This window comes from Esox lucius, chromosome 17, assembly GCF_011004845.1.
Source record: "Esox lucius isolate fEsoLuc1 chromosome 17, fEsoLuc1.pri, whole genome shotgun sequence".
Classification (NCBI taxonomy): Eukaryota; Metazoa; Chordata; class Actinopteri; order Esociformes; family Esocidae; genus Esox; species Esox lucius.
In genome coordinates, this window is record NC_047585.1 from 42,556,951 (window position 1) to 42,579,059 (window position 22,109).

Genomic DNA, 22,109 nt, shown 5'->3' on the forward strand with positions numbered 1-22,109 from the left:
TGGACCGTCTCAACCCAATGGGATTAATTCCGCACAATCTGTCCTGTGATTTTCATTCAAAGATAAACATAAATCGAGTCAGCTACCTGTTAGAAGGTGCCATAACTGTTAGAGGGTGCCATAACTGTTAGAGGGTGCCATAACTGAAACTGACATAATAGTTTACAGTCACAGGAAACATCCTGTGAAAGGGCCAGAACTCAAACACATAGCAACTAATGTGGTTTTCCTGTGGTCACTGTGGGAAGAAACCTTTGTAGTTTCCAACACCGGACCTGCGTAAGGTCAGTCCGTGAAGGGAATCATTGGAAACAGCTCACGTCCTCTTAAACCTCGACAAGTCCTCCGGTGTGAATTCCTCCTCTAAGTGTACATAAACATTCTGGATGGAAAACTGGCACAGTCTACACACCATGTCAGTGCTAAAGCTACTTTTGTCCAGTTTTCGGGTGTGAATTTGGTCGATTATCATTATCAGAGTTTTGAAAACATTCCATCGCGATTTTTCTTGGAAATTATACGGTTCCCAAGCTGAATGAAGAAATGTAAATGACTATGGGGTCCTTTCCACAATGGTCTCTCCTGATGTGGAGTCCCCGCCAACTTAAACACAATGGCTACCGAGTCCAGGTGCATCTCGGGAGGTAGTTGAGAGTTTTCCTAACGCCGAACTACCGAAACCTCAAGCGCTGACAGAAAGTTTGCAGGGTGTTAAAGATACAATAACACGAATATGAATAAAACAACTTCTCATTCAGCACCACCACACATTAAAAGGCAAATGGTTATTGATTACTGAAGATAAATATTGCATTCAAAGAACACTGTGGGACCTGCAGCCAAATAAAGCATTTAAAAAAAAATGAACACGTTTTTGTTGATGTAGCTGTAGTTTATTGGCTGTGATGGAAAACAGTCATTTAAGGTGACATTTCACTCTCCAATATTTAATGCAGAAATCCCTTGACCATGAATGTGCAGTCATCCAACTGTCCTCCCTGGGAAAAGATGAGCTAGACAGACGGCAAACAATTTGCACATTTACTGATGACAGCTAGATTCAAGTGGTCACTGGACGTGTCACTCGGCTTCTTTAGACAGTACGACAAGCTTGGAACGGTTGGCTCACTGAGCAGAGAAAATAACCTGACACAGATTTAGGTAGGGGCTTTATTCATTTAATTTATTAAGATGCTACATAGTCCAACCAGTTTGGTCTTTATACACCATAGACTCCTTATCTAGGAATATTATTTTTTCTTTTACTTATTTATTTATATACATAGAAAACAGTCAGCCAACTGCTTACAGGAATCACATTGATGGTGAGATCCTCCAGGACAGGGACATTTTAGTGTTTTCACAACCCCCCTCGGGACAGTATCTCAGCTCAGGCCTATTCAGCCCTCCCTCTAAGCAACAAGTCATCCTCCACATACATAAAGATTAATACAGTAGGTTACACTGTCTTTCCTCATCTACAGACCTCCACCAGCAAGCTATTTTGTTTAAAATCCATAATATGCAAGAGTGAGATGAAAGAAATTGAGTGACTTCTTTTTCTCCTAGTGAATCCCCAACATATTTCCTGTTGTTCAAATAGTGGAGACTGAATCACAAACAGGAAGTTAAGAATGGTCCCTTCAGGATACAGCTTTCATATGCATTCGGTTCTCGTGAATTAAATGCAGAGAAACGTCCACAAACAAAACACAGTTACATGGATAGATACTGGGGGGGAAACATTCTTGAGCATATAGTGCATTAAAATGAACATGACTTCAGCGCAGCACTGACCTAAACAGTGAACTGGTCATGAATCGACCTTAGTGGGGCGGACGAAACCGATGACCACACGGGTTGAAAGTGTTCTTTAAGAGTTGCGTGGACAGTCACAGGTTGGCTAGTTGACGGCATGAACCATTCAGATGATGACTGACATACATTTTCTGCCCCGAACCAGGTCAAGAAAAATGCATGGCTTCGGAAACACAGAAGACAACAAAAGAGCAGAAACAGAGCATTATCCCTGACGTAATGAGCAATAACCCATAGGCCGACACTTGACATCAAACTAGCCCATCATCGTTGGGGAAAACTGCACCAAAACCAATTTACCACCGCATGAACATTTCCTCCCATTTTGTCACTTCCTTCCTGCCACTAACTATATAACTTGCCAAGAGCGATCACAAGGCAAAAAAAGGCTTACATCCAATAACCGCAGACTCATTGACCCACCCCCAAACGTTAATTTAGCTGCATCATTTAGAGAGAGATTTCATTTGAAATTGAAAGTTAAAATAAGAATGGAAAAAAAATGTGAAGAAAAAAAAAGGACAAAAGATCAGTAGATTGAGCTGTGCAAACCCACGGCTGAAAAGAAACAACACAAAGATTTAGCAATTAAACTAAGAAAGTCCTGGAAAAAATCCACTGCTCTTTTGTGGACACATGCAATCAAGTATCAACATCCAATGGGGTTATTTGTCAAAGGTGAGGGGAGAAATGTTCTTTTCTCGGACAGAGATGGAGGGGGTGTCAGCTGGGACAAACATAGCCCTGTGTGTAACAACGCTTTTACTTCTGAAGCCCCTCCCTCTCAGTCATTGTCTACAGGACTCTACATCACCGTTACTTTACAAAAGGGTTCCAATCGATACCATACAAAGACTACACCCACCAGCCTCTTGGGAAAAGAAACAATAATACGTGAAAACGACATTCACACTACGCTAAAGGACTTATCACGCCCCCCCCCCCGACTGCTCTTCAGAAAACTCTTTCCTTATAATTACTATCCACAACGTAACTCCCTCCTACACCCCATGACATCAAAGTGGTGGAAGCATTCGAAAGGCCAGAATAATTACCTTATGATCAAAGAGGCAATACTTTGTAACAAGTCGTTGTTTTTTTCTCTCTCTCTCGTTGGTTTGTTCATAACATGGATTTATTTTTTTTATCTCCCTTTTTTATTTGAACATAAATGAACAATTTCAAAACTACCCCACTGATATGGCATTTCTGAACCCCAAAAGAATCCAAAATCCGTTGTGTTTCAATCCCCCAGAAAGCATGCGGTTGGCCATGTCTCACACGGTGCTTGCTAGCGGTTCGCTCTTACAAGACCAACTTGCCGATTATGACCCCGACCACGAAGAATAGGACGATGAGGGCCATCGTGCGAATGCTCAGCCCCTCATCCTTCACCACAGAGTGAGAGGAGTGGGCGGAGTGCTGCGAGGACATCACGTTGCTCTTCCTCATCCGCATGCCATCGTCTTCCTACAGGGGTGGAGACACCGAGAACGGTGGGATGGGAAGACAGACAGACAGACAGAGAGACAGACAGACAGAGAGACAGACAGACAGACAGAGAGACAGACAGACAGACAGACAGACAGAGAGACAGACAGAGAGACAGACAGACAGAGAGACAGACAGAGAGACAGACAGACAGAGAGAGAGAGAGAGAGAAAGAGAGAGAGAGGTGGATGGGAAATTGATTAATCCCACGTTCCATTTACCTTGGAACTGGGAATGACGTCACCCCCGAGTTAACCCAAGTGGATTGCACTACAAAAGTCCAAGTCGGAAAAAATGATTGAAGGCCCCCATTAAAGCCTTTGTTGTGCTTGCCCTTTCGGAATATATATATATATATATATATATATATATATATATATATAATGTTTTTCATTGTATTTCATTGTGTAGAACACTTTATAATTGGCCATTCCATAACTGGTAAACTAACTTGTAACCTGGACAGACGAGTGCTCTTCAGAATATTCTAACGTAACTATAAACATAATTTTCCTATATAATTTATAACACTAGTCTGCTAAATGGCATAGGGTGCTGCCATCTTGGATTACGAACTCGGGGCTAGTGGGGTTGCTCCAACTTTCCGAGTTGGAATTCCGATTTGAGGGGGCGTTCCAGTTGAAACTTCCGACTTGGAACTCGGAAATTACGACCTCCGAGTACAAATGGAACGCGCCGTAATAACCTCCAGTATTATCCACATACTCCAAAGGCCAACATCCCTTAGTCAAAGATGTCTTTCACTCATCTCAAAATGGATGTTTCAATGGCTGCAGAATGCCCCATGGACTCCGCCAGGCGCCTGCTTTCAACACACGTAATTTCCCAGCAGCCCAGGGGTTCTGCTAGTTTAATCTGGGCCCTGAGATGGGAGCCGCCACTGGCACTACTTAAAAGCGAGTTGACGGGAAACTGTGCTTCGTCCGAGTCTGACTCATCCCCGTCACACCCCCAACTCCACCCCCTTTCTGCGTACTTTTGCGGGGCGTGTAATAAATCTCGGTTTCCAGAAGAACAGAGAAGTATTAGGGTGTTGGCTGTATTGTTCTCTGATTCCCACAGCGCCCCCTTTAACTGATTAACCGACAAAGAATTCCGGAAAACACACCAGCTACAGTGCCAAGCTAAAATGGCCGCCCAACAAGCTAAACATTTAAAATCCTCCTGAAAACATTAGTTTAATGCCTGCTGCTTCTCACCCGGATCTGTTTGTTTTCCTCCCGTAGTCGCTGGGCCTCCGTCTGCAACCTCTTACACTCTTCCATGACCTTCTTGACCTCGTTGTCATCCAGGGTGGAGCTCATTGACTTCATGGACAGCGTAGAGGACTCTGACTTGAGCAGGTTGGATGACATTATTTTGTTGGAATCCACGTCGTGGTGCTGGAGGCGGAGAAAGGATAGGTTTATTTTAACGTTGCCATTTGGGTCGTGAAATTCTCAGCTTTTCCAGAAATCTTGGGTTGAAAGAATAAGCAAGAAATCTGAGAATCCTCCAACCAGGACTTCTGGAAATCGGCAGAAAATACTTTTAAATCTGAAGTCCTGAGTGGTATCTTTGGTGAAGGTTGTCTGATTGGGCCAGGTACTCCACACGGCAGAGTTACAACACACACACACACAGCAAATCCCCAGTCCACCATGGACAGACACTGATCTCCCAGCACCGAAGATGCCCCTGCTACCCGTGGCTACCCTCTCACCACAACAGCCGCCACCGCCCGGTGTCCTCTTGGCTTTGTTTAGCGGGGCTCATATTTTCTGCTCATCCCGGTGGAAAGTGATCTCGGAACAGCTGCGTGTGGTTTACAGTGTAATCAGAACAATAATAAACACGTTGAACAGTCAGAGTGGCCCAGGGACCCTCGGCTGGGACCCTGCCTCCATAACACACGGTACTGATGACAGGCATGCAGCCATTTTACACACAATCTCCAGACGAGCGAGGCGGAGCCATAGGGAGAAAAAACGTGTGTGTGTGTGTGTGTCTGTGGGAGAGAGGGGGCGTGAGAGTGAAAGAGAAGAAAGCAAGGGGCTCACATAATAAGATGGGGACCGAACAGTACTGAAAGAGTAAATGGAGGAGACTGAGAGAAGAGACATGATGAGAAAGATGTACACCAAGGGAGAGACAGAGTGGGAGATAGAGACCGAGAGAGATATAAAGAGAGAGAGATATGAAAACAGCGAGAGATATGAAGAGATAGAGATATAAAGACAGAGAGATATAAAGACAGAGAGAGATATAAAGACAGAGAGAGATAAAATAACATGAGGAGAGGGTCCCACTCACCGTTTTATCATTCTCCGCCGGCAGCTCAAAAACACACCTCAGCTTGGAGTCCATCAGCTCCTCCGGCTTTGCCTCCTTCCACTACAAACATGGAGGAGGAAGACGGGGGACAGAGGATGAAGAGGTCAGGGGTTGGAGCAGGAAGAACTTACCCTCTGAAGCTGGGCCTGACGCTACCCTGAAAAAGCATCTCCCTGTCCACCATGTCATGTCCACTACGCTCACGTCATGTCCACCACGCTCACGTCATGTCCACCACGTCATGTCATGTCCACCACGCTCACGTCATGTCCACCATGTCATGTCCACCACGCTCACGTCATGTCCACCACGCTCACGTCATGTCCACCACGCTCATGTCATGTCCACCACACTCACGTCATGTCCACCACGCTCACGTCATGTCCACCACGCTCACGTCATGTCCACCATGTCATGTCCACCACGCTCACGTCATGTCCACCACGCTCACGTCATGTCCACCACGCTCACGTCATGTCCACCACGCTCACGTCATGTCCACCATGTCATGTCCACCACGCTCACGTCATGTCCACCACGTCATGTCATGTCCGCCATGCTCACGTCATGTCCACCACGTCATGTCCACCACGCTCATGTCATGTCCACCATGCTCACGTCATGTCCACCACGCTCACGTCATGTCCACCACGCTCATGTCATGTCCACCACGCTCACGTCATGTCCACCACGCTCATGTCATGTCCACCACGCTCAAGTCATGTCCACTATGTCATGTCCACCACGCTCACGTCATGTCCACCACGCTCACGTCATGTCCACCACGCTCACGTCATGTCCACCACGCTCACGTCATGTCCACCACGCTCACGTCCACTGAGAGACATCGAATGTATATTTAATGTTATACTCTTGAAAGGTATCATCTGCCAGAGCGTTTTGGATGTTTATTGTTGTTGTTTTATTTTGCTTGGTTCAGTGTTTCCCATGCTAATAAAAGCCCTCTGATTGGTCCACCGCCAACGCTAGTCAGCCACGACAGGGGGAACCATGGAGACATTTGTTTTCCATTGTTCTCCAACTCCCCTAGTGTGAAATGTTTATCCAGCCTTTCTGTTCTGTCATAATCAAGAGTCTTGCGCAAAACCATTTCTCACCATTCCTAATGTGTGTTAGTCTGAAAGGAATATCAAAAAAGATTCCCAAGAGCCCTGTCATTGTTGAGAAAACACAAGACCAGAACAAGACCACACACAAACAGCGGATATTGCTGCGCTGTTGGTATGTTTGTTGCTAGGTCAGTACTCAGGCTGTATGTTTGTTGCAAGGTCAATACTCAGGCTTTATGTTTGCTGCTAGCTGAATACTCAGGCTGTATGGTTGTTGCTAGGTCAGTACTCAGGCTGTATGTTTGTTGCTAGGTCAATACTCGGGCTCTATGTTTGTTGCTAGATCAATACTCAGGCTCTATGTTTGTTGCTAGGTCATTACTCGGGCTCTATGTTTGTTGCTAGGTCATTACTCGGGCTCTATGTTTGTTGCTAGGTCAATACTCGGGCTCCATGTTTGTTGCTACGAAATTACTCGGGCTCCATGTTTGTTGCTAGGTAATTACTCGGGCTCCATGTTTGTTGCTAGGTAATTAATCTGGCTTCATGTTTGTTGCTAGGTAGTTACTCAGGCTCTATGTTTGTTGCTATATCAATACTCAGGCTGTATGTTTGTTTTTAGGTCAATACTCAGGCTTTATGTTTGATGCTAGGTCATTACTCAGGCTGTATGTTTGTTGCTAGGTCATTACTCAGGCTTTATGTTTGTTGCTCGGTTATTACTCAGGCTGTATGTTTATTGCTTGGTCAATACTCAGGCTGTATGTTTGTTGCTAGGTTATTACTCAGGCTTTATGTTTGTTGCTAGGTTATTAATCGTCTGTATGTTTGTGATACAGTCAGTGAGTAAAATGTCAACACAATATATTAGTGAAATCAGTAGGAGCGGTCAGGTAATAATGTCAGTTATTTTTATTGGCCCATCATATTTTTATTGTGTCCTGTTGATTTCTTCTATTGTGTGCTCATGTTTGTGCGTATGGGCATGCATAAATGTGCATGTATGTGTGTGAGGACACTCACCACTCCCTCCATGTCGGTCATCTCAGGGGGAGCCAGCATGGACTGCACCATAAACTTGTGTTTGCTTTTCTCATTGGGGTCGTAGTCGAAGGGCTGCAGCATCACTGTAAGACAGGACCCAGCAGAGGACAACATAAGCGGTCCCACAAGGGCGTCCACGAACATTAAACACACATCAACACCAAACGGCACAAACGCCGGGTTCTTTGACCCAGTTCCAATCACCCACCGGAAGACATGAAGACGAAGGAATCACCGGGACTTGCCCCTTTTAAAAGGTTCTGCCACGGTCGGTCCCAATTCAGCGGATCTCAACTGGTTCCAACTCTGGACCAAGTCGGACCGGGTTGTCTCGGGTACTCCAAAAACAGCGGAAGGCACGTGCATGGCCCGAGCGCGATAAGACGGAGCAGAAAGACCGGTTCCATAATTTGGTGTTTCAGAAGTGCATGGATTAGAAGGAAGTATCAACAGGTCATTTAGCGGTGGGGCCATAAACAACGCGCTCACACACCCAGACCGGCTCAAAAAACGACGCACTTTGAAAGGAACACGCTGCCATTCGTTTCTGTTACCATGACAGCGAAACACTGATTGATCTACAGAACCCCCCTGACACCCCTGAGGACAATCTATCAAACGGCTTAGTCGTTCCTCATTGTAATGGTTCATATTGCTCTAACAGAAAACAGGTGTGAGTGGGAATATTCTTCATGTCATCATATCGTCACGTCGTCCAATGGCGCATTATCTGATGTCATTCCAGTGGCCAAGAGGCCTTCTCCCTGATTTACAGTGACGGCTTTCTCATGTCTCCGTCTCAACTGCTTTCGGCGGAGGGGGGGGAGGGGTGGGTATTGATGGGTAATCCATGCAAATTCAAAGGACTTCGTGTTTAACATCAATGCTGACTGTGTGCTCTTTTTTTTTGGGGGGGGGGGGGGGTAATTTTCATTAAAAACAAATGACCTCTTAATTTCAAAGCCAGTGCTCGCGCTCTCAGATGTGGCTACTGGGACGGCGCTCATTCACGGCACATGGTGCTTCTCCCCAGAGTACAGGCAGCCTCGCCAAGGATCTTATGCCCCATTACAGCAATCAAGCCAGAGCAATACTGCAAACCAAAAACAGACGGCTGAAACAGACCGAGAACGTCCTGCCGCGGTCTATACCACCATCCACCTGGGTTCCAAAGGGACAATATTCCAGGAGCGAGGGGAGGAAATCATGCACATTCATGAGGCGCAATTAACAACCGAAAGACAAATCTTAAAAGACACTGAACTACAAAATCAGAGCAGCCCTATCAGAGCTCCATGCACTGCTGTTAAACATAAAAACATTGAATCCAATTTGCTAATATTCAGAGAGGTCATAAAACATTATATACTAATTTGCTAGTTTTCCCTGACTGGTTGTTGACTAAATGGAGACATTAGAAACAGAAATGGAAGTAAAAAGGGCTTTTCTTTCCTCCCCATAATTAATTTGGTCCCTGAAGACCAGGCAAAAATACAGGTGCTGGTCATAAAATTGGAATATCATCAAAAAGTTGATCTATTTCAGTGATTCCATTCAAAAAGTGAAACTTGTATATTATATTCATACATTACACACAGACTGATATATTTCAGATGTTCATTTCTTTTAATTGTGATGATAATAACTGACAACTAATGAAAATCCCAAATTGAGTATCTCTGAAAATTAGAATATTACTTAGGACCAATACAAAAAAAAGATTTTTTGAAATGTTGGCAAACTGAAAAGTATGAACATGAAAAGTATGAGCCTGTACAGCCCTCAATACTTAGTTGGGGCTCCTTTTGCCTGAATTACTGCAGCAATGCGGCGTGGCATGGAGTCGATCAGTCTGTGGCACTGCTCAGGTGTTATGAGAGCCCAGGTTGCTCTGATAGTGGCCTTCAGCTCTTCTGCATTGTTGGGTCTGGCGTATCACATCTTCCTCTTCACAATACCCCATAGATTTTCTATAGGCTTAAGGTCAGGCGAGTTTGCTGACCAATTAAGAACAGGGATACCATGGTCCTTAAACCAGGTACTGGTAGCTTTGGCACAGTGTGCAGGTGCCAAGTCCTGTTGGAAAATGAAATCTGCATCTCCATAAAGTTGGTAAGCAGCAGGAAGCATGAAGTGCTCTAAAACTTCCTGGTAGACGGCTGCGTTGACCTTGGACCTCAGAAAACACAGTGGACCAACACCAGCAGATGACATGGCACCCCAAACAATCACTGACTGTGGAAACTTTACACTGGACTTCAAGCAACGTGGATTCTGTGCCTCTCCTCTCTTCCTCCAGACTCTGGGATCTTGGTTTCCAGAGGAAATGCAAAATGTACTTTCATTAGAGAACATAACTCCGCAGCAGTCCAGTCCTTTTTGTCTTTAGGCCAGGAGAAACGCTTCTGACGCTGTGTCTTGTTCAAGAGTGGCTTGACACAAGGAATGCGACAGCTGAAACCTATGTCTTGCATACGTCTGTTCGTGGTGGTTCTTGAAGCACTGACTCCAGCTGCAGTCCACTCTTTGTGAATCTCCCCCACATTTTTGAATGGGTTTTGTTTCACAATCCTCTCCAGGGTGCGGTTATCCCTATTGCTTGTACACTTATTTCTACCACATCTTTTCCTTCCCTTCGCCTCTCTATTAATGTGCTTGGACACAGAGCTCAGTGAACAGCCAGCCTCTTTAGCTATGACCTTTTGTGTCTTGCCCTCCTTGTGCAAAGTGTCAATGGTCGTCTTTTGGACAGCTGTCAAGTCAGCAGTCTTCCCCATGATTGTGTTGCCTACAGAACTAGACTGAGAGACCATTTAAAGGGCTTTACAGGTGTTTTGGGTTAATTAGCTGATTAGAGTGTGGCACCAGGTGTCTTCAATATTGAACCTTTTCACAATATTCAAATTTTCTGAGATACAGAATTTGGGGTTTTCATTGGTTGTCAGTTATAATCATAAAAATGTAAAGAAATAAACACTTGAAATATATCAGTCTGTGTGTAATGAATGTATACATTATACAAGTTTCACTTTTTGAATGGAATTACTGAAATGAATCAACTTTTTGATGATATTCTTATTTTATGACCAGCACCTGTACAACTGTAATAATCCACCTGATTGTCAATGTTTCCTGAACGCAGTGCTTTCATCCACTTTTCCACAAGATTCAACAGTGACAATGTTGAAATTGGCAAACAGCTTTTTTCATGTGACCAAAAAAACACCAAAGTCTATTACTGTTTATCTAGATAATCCACCATGCACACAATCTGGACAATTTATAACACAGCATAAAGGATAATGGCTATCAAACCAAATAAAAATAGTTAGCTTGCTCTGTGTAATGACAAACACCACTCTTTCTGTGACTTAATACATTTGTAGCAAAGCTTTAACAAACTTTTCGAATATTAGTGAATAAAACCCCTGCAATTTAAATTAAATGTGTCAATATGACGATTTTCTTATACATATATTATTTATATACTAAATATAAATAGGAAATTGGGCACAAACCCACTCATTATTTTACCAGATCCAAGCTAGTGTACCCCCCTCAGTCCTTCAACTATTTATGAAAATTGATATTGGTTCATGTTCATGGTAAATTGCTCTTCATCTGTTCAGTTACTACAAGACAGAGCAGTCCAGAAATTTCAACACCACAGAATTCCCATTGTCAGATTCCAGTGGGGCACTGCTTTCCATTCCCTTCTCATAGACAAGTTATCCCTAAGTGATTTGGATGGGCAAACAGGCAGGACTTAGACAGATCAACCATAAAATTACATTTTTCATAAATCTTTTCACCGCTCCCAACTTTGTAATGTTCCATATGAAACTATGGCCATTCCTCATGTACCTCATCGTTTTACCTCATTGTGTTCCCTCACTTGTTCCTCATCGTTTTACCTCATTGTGTTCCCTCACTTGTTCCTCATGTTTTACCTCATTGTGTTCCCTCAGCGTGTTCCTCATCGTTTTACCTCACTGTGTTCCCTCACCGTGTTCCTCATCGTGTTCCCTCACTGTGTTCCTCATCGGGTTCCACTATTGCCATGACACAGCCGAACGCTGCCCAACACCAATCCCTCTAACCGCTGAAGGAACTGAACAATGCGCACCGCTCCACGGGGAACTGTCAGCATGCCAGGAGGGTAGAATCACACGGCCGCAATAAACTATTGAATTCTACTACGGGGTTGCACGGTTTTTCTGTTCATTAGCCAACTTGCTTGTTGGCAGAGGGAAAGTAAATGTGGACTTGTTCTTGCATCTTCAAACTGCGCCTGGAGGCGCCTTTGGCGTGTCGACAACGACTTTGTCATGGCGCAATGCCACAGCTAAATAAACACAGTGGAAATACTGCCCCCGCCCAAAAAACAAATGTCAATCATTCCAATTATGCATTTTACTTGATAGCCTTTGTGCGCAGAAAAAATATTGTTAGCCTAAGGACTGTGTAGTTACAATTGTTACGAAATGTATCTAACTGTGTGTATTCACTTTGTACTAAATGGCAAGACGTAAAATAAAGAAGCAATATCTGCAACTGGTTAATATTCCCTTGTGGTTTACTGAGATATATGGTCTTGAGGCACTGCATCTCAATAAACAGCTGTGGATATTTCTTTTAACTAACCAGATGTATCATACTGATGAAGCGAGATGACTCATTAAGCAACTTCAACATCCCTCATATGGATCTGCTCATGCTGTCATTACTGGATCGCTCACAACAATAACATTAAACAATAATGTGTGCTAGCAAAATAGTTGGCAAAACATCGGCCAGCCATTAGGAAGAGAATTGAACACAAATGTTTGAGTAGTCTTACAGCAGATTTTTGAAATGTCTGGAGGGCTTAAAAGTCATTCATGAGACAATTAAGACCATCGACTTCCACACAGAGTAGATCAATTTGTTGACACAAAGCCCCTTTCTCTGATTTTGAGAAATCCATGCCACATAGTTTCCCATTTAACACGGCACAACACCAATCAAGTCAGGCATTTCTGCCATGTGCATTCAACATATAACGTTTCACTTGCTTTAAGCTTCAAAGCTCAGTGTGCATCTCCAGTAAAGCCTGGAAATCACACATATGGGATTTTAGGTATCCTGTATCAGTGTTACCTTTCGTTCGGAGAGACAAAGTGAATTTCCACACTGACTTGAGGTGCTGCTTTACAAATAGAGGTAAGGTCCCTGTCAGGGTTGTCAGAACTGGGGTTGTTTGTCACCCGCAACACGTCCCTGTCCTGACTAGCTGAAAAGCGAGACACTGCTAAAAAAAAACTGACAGTGTAAAAGGAGTTGGTGGTAGCAAATAGCCGTTCTGGCAGAGGCGGGAAATTCTAATTAGTGGAGTCTCCCTGATTGAGCAGCACCAAGGTGAGTACACAGCTGTTGGGGGGAGGGGGGGGCAGAGAGAGGTCCATACAGCTAGCCAAAAGAAAACGGAGGAAAGCATTGAAATGGGAGTTTCTCTTTCTGACCACTATTTGACTACATAAGCATGCTAAGATCAGACTTACAGCAGTTAACTGTCTTGCCCAGGGACAGAATAACATAGTTATCCACCTTGTCACCATGGTGACTAGAACTCTGCGTGAAGTTTAGATATTGAATCTATGGCGGTTGAGAATGCAAAAAACGGTGTGTTAAGCAAATAGCATTTAGCTAGCTTAGCTAACCAGCTTTTTTAGACTCCTCCATCCAATGAACTCAATGTTTTGTGTTGATAAATATGTATTGCGTGTCTACCAAACTGCTTCCTCCATATGCGCGCTCGCTCTTTTGTAACACGAACGAGTATTAAGCCAGTGTTACTGTACAGTGACCAAACGTCCCGGTTTCAAGCCGGATGTTCCGGGTCCCGACAAATATTTGTCAAACACTAAAATGTCCCGGCATCCGACATTCATTACCAAATTGTCCCGGTTTCCACCACAATTAAAATCATAATAATACTGTAATGTTTCCACATACGAGTCGGAGCCAAACAACTGCGTAGAACTGCGGAGCAAAGCAACAATTCTCATCAAAGCCGCCCCCCGCTCCACCAACCACAAGCACGCATGATGACCAACGTGTGCGCATAAGCGCATACACGTCTCCCACCACATTATCTTGCTGCCACGTCCAGAGAGGTTGGCTAGAGTTGCATAGGCCTTAAACTTTGTGATACAATTACATTTGGTCGAAATAGGACCATTATGATCCCCAACGATGGACTTATAACCTTCAGATGCTTAGCTACAGTCTGGAGACTGACCTCCTATGGCAATGCTATGGTTTCCTTGCTTCTCTCCATGCTCATTGTGGTACACAGAGGGACAAAACAGGATAATGTTTCCTCCATATTCAACCCTGGTTGAATTTGTGATTTTGAGGTTGTCTGCTACTTACCCAGAGGAGTTCAATTCCAAACCAAAGGAGAATTACCTATGTGAAATCTAAGTATTTCTAACTACGCCTAGAAGGTGACAATAATATTAGCTGGGGCCCTTTTACGATTTATTTGTGGAATGAAGAATTTTGTAAATGATTAAGATATATTTTGGGGGGGGGATTTGTTCAACTCCAAAACAAAGAATTAAATATTTGGATAACAAGAGATCCTTGAATTTCAGCAGTTTTCCTATAGGAGAAATGGTGCGTTCATTAAATGAAGGGTGCCATGACTGTACGTACCGGAGACATTGATTGAGGTGCCGGCGTCGATGACTCCACTGTTTGGCCGGACGCAGTATCGGCGCGGGGCAGTTGTCTTGACTTTGAAGCACACATTCCGGTCTGTGGGGTTGGAGAGCTTTAGGGTGGTGTTGACCACGTCCGAGAAGGGGCCTGTGGTGGTGGGGGGGAGAAGGTTCCAAGAATTAAACCTTAGAGAAACTCTAGCCTCTAAGCTTTTCTTTGTGAAATGTTTTTGAAATAAAAAATAAAACAGATTAGGACAAGCGGTATTCAGAGCTAACAGACTTTCCAGTGAAAGTGCCAGTACACTGACAAAACATCAGAGCCTCTATCTTAAAGGGGCAACCTACAGTTAAAGGGGCAACCAACAGTTAAAAGGGCAACCTACAGTTAAAGGGGCAACCTACAGTTAAAGGGGCAACCTACAGTTAAAGGGGCAACCAACAGTTAAAGGGGCAACCAACAGTTAAAGGGGCAACCTACAGTTAAAGGGGCAACCTACAGTTAAAGGGGCAACCAACAGTTAAAAGGGCAACCTACAGTTAAAGGGGCAACCTACAGTTGATATGGAAATCTTTGAACTCATTATTTAGGTTGCTTATCCACTCATGGCAAATATTCCCCGATGGGCATTGTACCAATCGGTATCCAAAATATAGCCTGGGCATTTCTCAAATTCTTGTACACAAAGAAAATGTAAGTAAACACTCCAAGGCTGAACCCTCAAAACCTGGTTAGAAATGTACGTTTGATGTGATTGATGAACAGTCAATGTTTCCATCAGTCTGTTTCTCAAGCCCAATCCCTAAGCTGTTTCACCAGTAGCTGATGGGGCCTTTAAAAGTTGCATCCATACATAATGACCAGCCTAAAGAAATCAACAACCCCATTCTAACGCTCCTATTGGATGTTCCCAAAGGATGCCTACACCCTTATCGCAGCACCATCTGATTAAAACCTCATCTCCATGTATAGAGAGGTATTATGTATTGAGCGGTGCAATGTATAGAGAGCAGTAACATATAGAGCGCCGTAATGTATAGAGCAGTGTCATGTATAGAGTGGCGCAACGTATATAGAACGGCGTAATGTATAGAGCAGCATAACAAAGTGCAGCATAACGTAAAAAGAGATTATGCATAGAGCAGCTTAATGTATAGAGCAATGTTATGTTTAAAGCAGCGTAAAATATAGAGCAGCATTATGTATAGGGTGCCGTAATGTATAGAGCTGTGTTATGTATAGAGTGGCGCAACGTATATAGAACGGCGTAATGTATAGAGCAGCGTAACAAAGTGCAGCATAACGTAAAGAGAGATATTCTGTATAGAGCAGCTTAATGTATAGAGCGATGTTATGTATAAAGCAGCGTAAAATATAGAGCAGCATTAGGTATAGGGTGCCATAATGTATAGAGCGATGTTAAGTATAAAGCAGCGTAAAATATAGAGCAGCATTATGTATAGGGCGCCGTAATGTATAGGGCGCCGTAATGTATAGAGCAGTGTTATGTATAGAGTGGCGTAAACATTGCAAATATTTCATTGTTTTATTTTTAATTAAGTCAAGGATAACTACATTTAAGTTGCAATTTATAGCACGCCCAAATTCTGTCATTACTGTTTTTCCTCACTTTTTAGACATTTTCAGGCGTTTGTTTCGCTTTATAAAAAAGAGACAATGGGTTTAAGACAAAATATGGTTTATTTGAAAGGATGCTGGCTGGATATGAACCCACACTGCAGAAGTACAATGTGCCCTGTAAGCAGTGGCTGAGACAACAGGATCTCCCCAGGCCACAGGTATTTTCAAAGTCTTTCTGCTGTTTGCTTCATAGCAGAACTGTAAATCATTTATAATTTTATCCAAACACACACAACAGCGGTGGCAACAGACAGTGCCCATCTTAGCCAACAGGGAAGGGAGCAATGACAAATCTGTTTTCAGAGGCCCGGCAGAAATGCATTTTTCTTGAATAATATGTAGCCCAACTTTTTTTTTTTAAGAAATGTGGCTGGTAGATTTTGAAAGGCTAGCAAGCGTAGCAAACACAAGAGGGTGGTAACAAACCGTATTATTATCCCAAAACCTGACATGTAGGCTAACTGTCATTCTAATTATTATCTGTAAGCTTTCTCATTAGCATGAGATTTATGTTAACCAATCTGCATCAAGGACAATATCTGATTCTACCAAGGTCCACTCAAATATCACATAAGAACAACCAATTTCTTGCTACTGTCAAAAGTCAGGTCAATGGGTTACGTCAAAGATGTCTCTCCTTCATTTGAATATGTAGAGCAGCTGATGCCATTAAGGCCAAGGATAATTAGAAAGCATTTCTCCAGCTGGACACATCTTTGGGCCCTTTGTCCAGTGTAAGTTCCATGAATACCTCTGTGGTAATACTGAACACTGAACAATCGATACCAGGGTCCTAGTAAACAAGCCACAAGACTAACACAAGGGCTGCTTTTCTTTAACTTTAAGAAGGGGATTAGCTATCAGCGCTATGACCCAGGGCTAACGTGCTACAGAACAAAGAAAAAAACGTGGCCTTTAAATCGATAGGCTGGATTAAACTAATAGAAGAGGGCTAGGCCGGCATAAGGACCAGGGAAAGCCTCGGAAGAGTAACGCTGCTGTAAGCAGGCCTGCAAATAGTTCAAGATGCAAAACCTTGCTCACATGCAGCACAGGCTAGCTTCAAGCTGATACAGGGTCATAGTAACAGCACTGAAGTAGTTTAGTTTAGCTTGCCACTCAAACGCTCTTAATTTTTTAAGACGTTTACCAACAACTACATTTACTTAGCTTAGGGTCATATGAACGGTTTTGCCTTTTGGTTTGCCTTTCAATGGCATCTTCAGGGCGACGGGTACAAGTTATTGAGCCTGACAATAGAAGGTGCCAAACACGTTTAACACAGTCTGAGCATAGTAGGACTGTCTAATAAAAAGCAGGCTTTGGAGGAAACACCAAATTACTGCTGGGGGTGGGGTCACCTAACAAGCTGAAGCACAAACACATCAAAGAATGTTTCATATTTTAACAGCTTTATTTAATTTGGTCAAAACTGTGTGAAATACCCAGATCCACTGAGGTCTCCAACTACCGCCAATTTGTTTCCAATCATCTTTAATTGTATACAAATGGCCTAGTCAAGGTAGGCTCTAATGGCTGTCCTTGAAGACCAAGAAGACATTTTGAGCACCAGGGGGAAATGGATATTAGGAACCCGAGTCTCAAGCCACCACACCCAACCAGCTGCCCTCCTGGCTATCTCGGTAAAATCCCTCCACACTAACAGACCTCAAGATCACACTCAACTTGACGAAATACCTCACACTTGGGGAAGGACGGGATACTCGTAGAGGAATACCAAAGTCACGTTCCATTTCAAAATGATATTGAACCACCCAAGCTGTTGTGGAATTGCTTAATACGAAACAACTCTTCCAAGTTTCACAACTTGAAATAATCCAGTTTGTGGGGAGCAGGTGACCTCACAAGCCATATTACTCAACAATAGCCACAGAAAAATACCTCAGGTCAGCTATAATGTCAACTTTGTAAAAACAGTTGGATACGAAGCAAAAGGACACTTCATATTGAGCAACATGGAGCTAAACTGAATTTTAAGTTGCCTAGTTTTTTGTAGTGGAAGTAAGCTCCATCAGAAGAGAAATTAGCATGTGCCAGAAATATTCCAGATAATGTTTCAGCCGCAACATCCACAGCTACTGACACTTCCCTTCATACACTGAGCCAAGATTGGAAAAATGCACTACCGAATACCTGATCTACAACTTCCTGAACTTGTCTTGGGATACTTTCCAAAGGGTGGGGAAAAAAGTACAGCTACAAAAATAGAGTTTTGAAGGGCATACTGGATGCAGTCGTGTTGTCTGAATGGTTTGCTCTGAGTAAGAGCAAGTCTGTACGCTACCTTGAGCGGAGGGGGCAAAAAAATGTATACAAAATAACCAGATACATGACGATACTACTCTAGCTTTGTTTAAACTTGAGTCAGTGGGAATGACAGTCACTATTGGCCTACCATTGGATAGGCAATTAGAGGCAAGGTGATCTGATGTCATCAAGGCAAAGACCACAATGAATAATTGAAGTGTTACCATGCAATGGAAACAGGGAGGCTAACAAACCTCGGACTACTCATCTCCACTTTGCTTAGGAATAGAATGTTGCTAATAGTAGAGACAGGCAATCCATCATTACAAAATACAAGAACGTAGCATATATACAGAAAGGATCGCTACAATTTGCCTCCCTTTGTACAGGAAGGTAAATGACAGTCAAGGACCATGGTTTGTGTCCTAGTCAGTAACACAAGCTTAACCGGTCACCCTCAACATCCCACACCAAGCTTAACCGGTCACCCTCAACATCCCACACCAAGCTTAACCGGTCACCCTCAACATCCCACACCAAGCTTAACCGGTCACCCTCAACATCCCACACCAAGCTTAACCGGTCACCCTCAACATCCCACACCAAGCTTAACCGGTCACCCTCAACATCCCACACCAAGCTTAACCGGTCACCCTCAACATCCCACACCAAGCTTAACCGGTCACCCTCAACATCCCACACCAAGCTTAACCGGTCACCCTCAACATCCCCCACCAAGCTTAACCGGTCACCCTCAACATCCCCCACCAAGCTTAACCGGTCACCCTCAACATCCCACACCAAGCTTAACCGGTCACCCTCAACATCCCACACCAAGCTTAACCGGTCACCCTCAACATCCCACACCAAGCTTAGCCAGTCACCCTCAACATCCCCCACCAAGCTTAACCGGTCACCCTCAACATCCCCCACCAAGCTTAACCGGTCACCCTCAACATCCCACACCAAGCTTAACCGGTCACCCTCAACATCCCACACCAAGCTTAACCAGTCACCCTCAACATCCCACACCAAGCTTAACCAGTCACCCTCAACATCCCACACCACGTTGGTCACCACATGTGTGAAAGTTGTAACGAATCAAATTATTTCAGGAATCAAATTCAGCCATTCGGGTTCCCTCTGTTGGTTAGTGAATTGCAAAGCAAACAATGAGTACAAAGAACTTTTCAAATATACTGCCAGATGAAGTTGTAGAGTAGACATGTATCCACGGATGTGAATTAAAAGCTTTTAATATCTCATGGAGCATGGTAAAGGCAAATTGGAAGTTGTATGGCAATGGTATTCAAATCTGGTCCTCCAAGCCAGTTCAACACTATTGTTTCATTGCCACCCCCTAATCAGGGACTAGGCCTTCTGTTTAACCTCATCATTAATTACACCCACCTGGTGTCCCCGGTCTAAATCAGTCCCTGATTAGGGGGTTGCAATGAAAAAATGGATTGAAACTGGCTTAGGGGGCCAGATTTGAATGCCACGGGTGTATAAGACCAATGTCATTTACCTGGTAGCTAACACAGTGCTCTCTCTCGAACAGTGCTGTTACGTGGTATTTTATGTTAACTGATGTCAGGTGCCAGTGTAAGATGATTGTTTACCAAATATATTTTGTTTTTAATGCTGCTCATGTATTGAGCCAGAAGGACTTCAGTGCTAGATTATCTTATGTCACTGCTCATTGACTATGCATGAAGCACAAGTTGATACATCAAGCTCAAAGCAGAAGATTTAAAAATAATAATAATAAAGTAGCAACCAAACTTCCAGACAAGGTTTTCAACCTTTCTAGTCCTGGGCTCCAAATCATTCTCATTTTAAAAAGAGCCCCCAAAATTGGGCTAAACAAAAAAAATTAGGCTATTATGAGATAATTATGAGTAGGACTTCACTCGAAGGAATATTAGCATGACAGTTAAAGCCTGAAGTCCCAATGCAGACCTCGAGGGGTGTCCGCAGAGTTGAGTTTGTGAAAACCCTGACAGTATTGGACTGTCTTGTTTCAAATGTCCTTGTGTAAGCCTACTTCCCAACAGTATCCATTTGTTGACTCAGTTTCAATTGTTTAAAGGAAAACAAAGAGCATGCTTTTACACCAAACATACACGACTAAAGGCTTTTATAATAAAGGCCGGATACTGCCATGACAGTGGGGTATCGCATAAGAGCACCTATTTATTATTTTCAAAATGCTTCAGGCAAACCTACGCTGTACTCAGTTCGGTCACTTGACGAATACCTAACTGGACACATTGTAATTTTGATAATTTCCACTACAAAGTGCCCTGCGTCGTATTGTACTGCTAACCATAAATTAGTCACCCAAAAAGCTCCAGCAACACCTAAAAAACTGATGAGAAGAATCTGATAGGGTAACATCCAGATGACACAGCTAGCGAACTAAATACCTAGCTAGCATGGTGAGCTAGCGTGCTTGCAAGACTTCATTCATTGCTACCTACACTGAGTGACATATTATAGGCTAGCTAGTTAATTGGCGTCTGGCATTCACGACAATACACTAATCTACAGAGACGGTATTGCACAGTGCACGTGAAACAAGGCACTAACGTTACTAAGCGGCCTAGCTAACAAGTTACTCAGGATGTCAACTCGACATTCCTCCCAAAGACCTGTCAAGGAGCTGTAGGAATAGCTTACTATTTACCGTAAGCTAGCGAGTTACCTTTTCAGAAGGCCTATACTGCTGGGTAACGCAGCTAGCTAATGTAAGCCGGCTAGCATAATGTCGCAAGCAAATTTGCCAACCAATGACTCAAAAAATATACTCCTCCATAGCTCAGTATTATTATTTTACAAATCAAGGGCATATGTGCATGGGCCGTTTACTAACTAGCCCCCACCCAAAATATGGTTCCCCCCTCCTTTCAAAGTTGGGCCCTCCCCTCATTCTCTTACCTCGGAATTTCAGTTCGTGCTGTGGCTCCAAAAGCAGAACCTGATCTTGCCTGGCCATGTCCCAACCGTTCCAAGCAATGGGATTTATCTCAGTGTAAGTGGTTTCCGTAAGATTACTCCTGTTGTGGTGGTGATAGCTAGTGTTATGCTTAGAGATATGATTATGCCAGTTAGCTATGTAATTCCCCTGTCCCTCGGTCAATGCAAAAACGCCAGGGTGCTACCCGAGCTACTAGCGCCTGTTGTGATGCAGCAGGAAAGGAGTGAGAGAGAGGCTTCGTGCAACGTCACAGCCTCTGCATAGCCACTCAGTGAGGAGTGATGCGAGACCGGTTACAACCAAGGGGTCTGAGGGCAAGGTCTCATGGTCATCAATCTTTCTCATGTATCATGTTGTCAGTGTTATGGCTAACATTTTGTAAATGATACACTCCAAAAAATAAAAACCTACAACTGCTGTCATTACTGTTGTTACTCTTCAACCTACACGGTTTATTACACATGTACCAAACAAACTTAAATGACTATTATTATTACACTTGTCAGTGGTTTACTCAAATGGATAGATTTTTAGAATATACAATGTATGTGTATGTGTGTGTCTATAGACGATTAGCCTAACCATATCTATGAAAGTGGAGAAAGGATTACAATCTGGACCTGGGATTAGCCTGGGGGTTCCAGGCAGGGCTGTGTTATTGACCAGCACTGTCTGGGTTTGGGGGTTGGTAAGTAAATTGGGTTGCCTTGCCTCATCTCACTCTAGTGACTCTCTGTGGTGGCTTTGGTGCATGCAAG

At 43.6% G+C, this 22,109-nt stretch overlaps 1 protein-coding gene across 1 annotated transcript; it reads right to left on the reverse strand.

The window, feature by feature from the left end:
- Positions 1–1,156: 1,156 nt before the first annotated feature.
- Positions 1,157–21,618, reverse strand: vapb (VAMP (vesicle-associated membrane protein)-associated protein B and C). Its single transcript, XM_010880693.4, has 6 exons — positions 21,312–21,618; positions 14,457–14,609; positions 7,737–7,840; positions 5,623–5,703; positions 4,530–4,712; positions 1,157–3,288 (listed from the first exon to the last, which is right to left on the reverse strand). Exons 1-6 carry the CDS (start codon positions 21,367–21,369, stop codon positions 3,124–3,126), a joined length of 744 nt encoding a protein of 247 aa, XP_010878995.1. The 5' UTR covers positions 21,370–21,618; the 3' UTR covers positions 1,157–3,123.
- Positions 21,619–22,109: the final 491 nt, after the last annotated feature.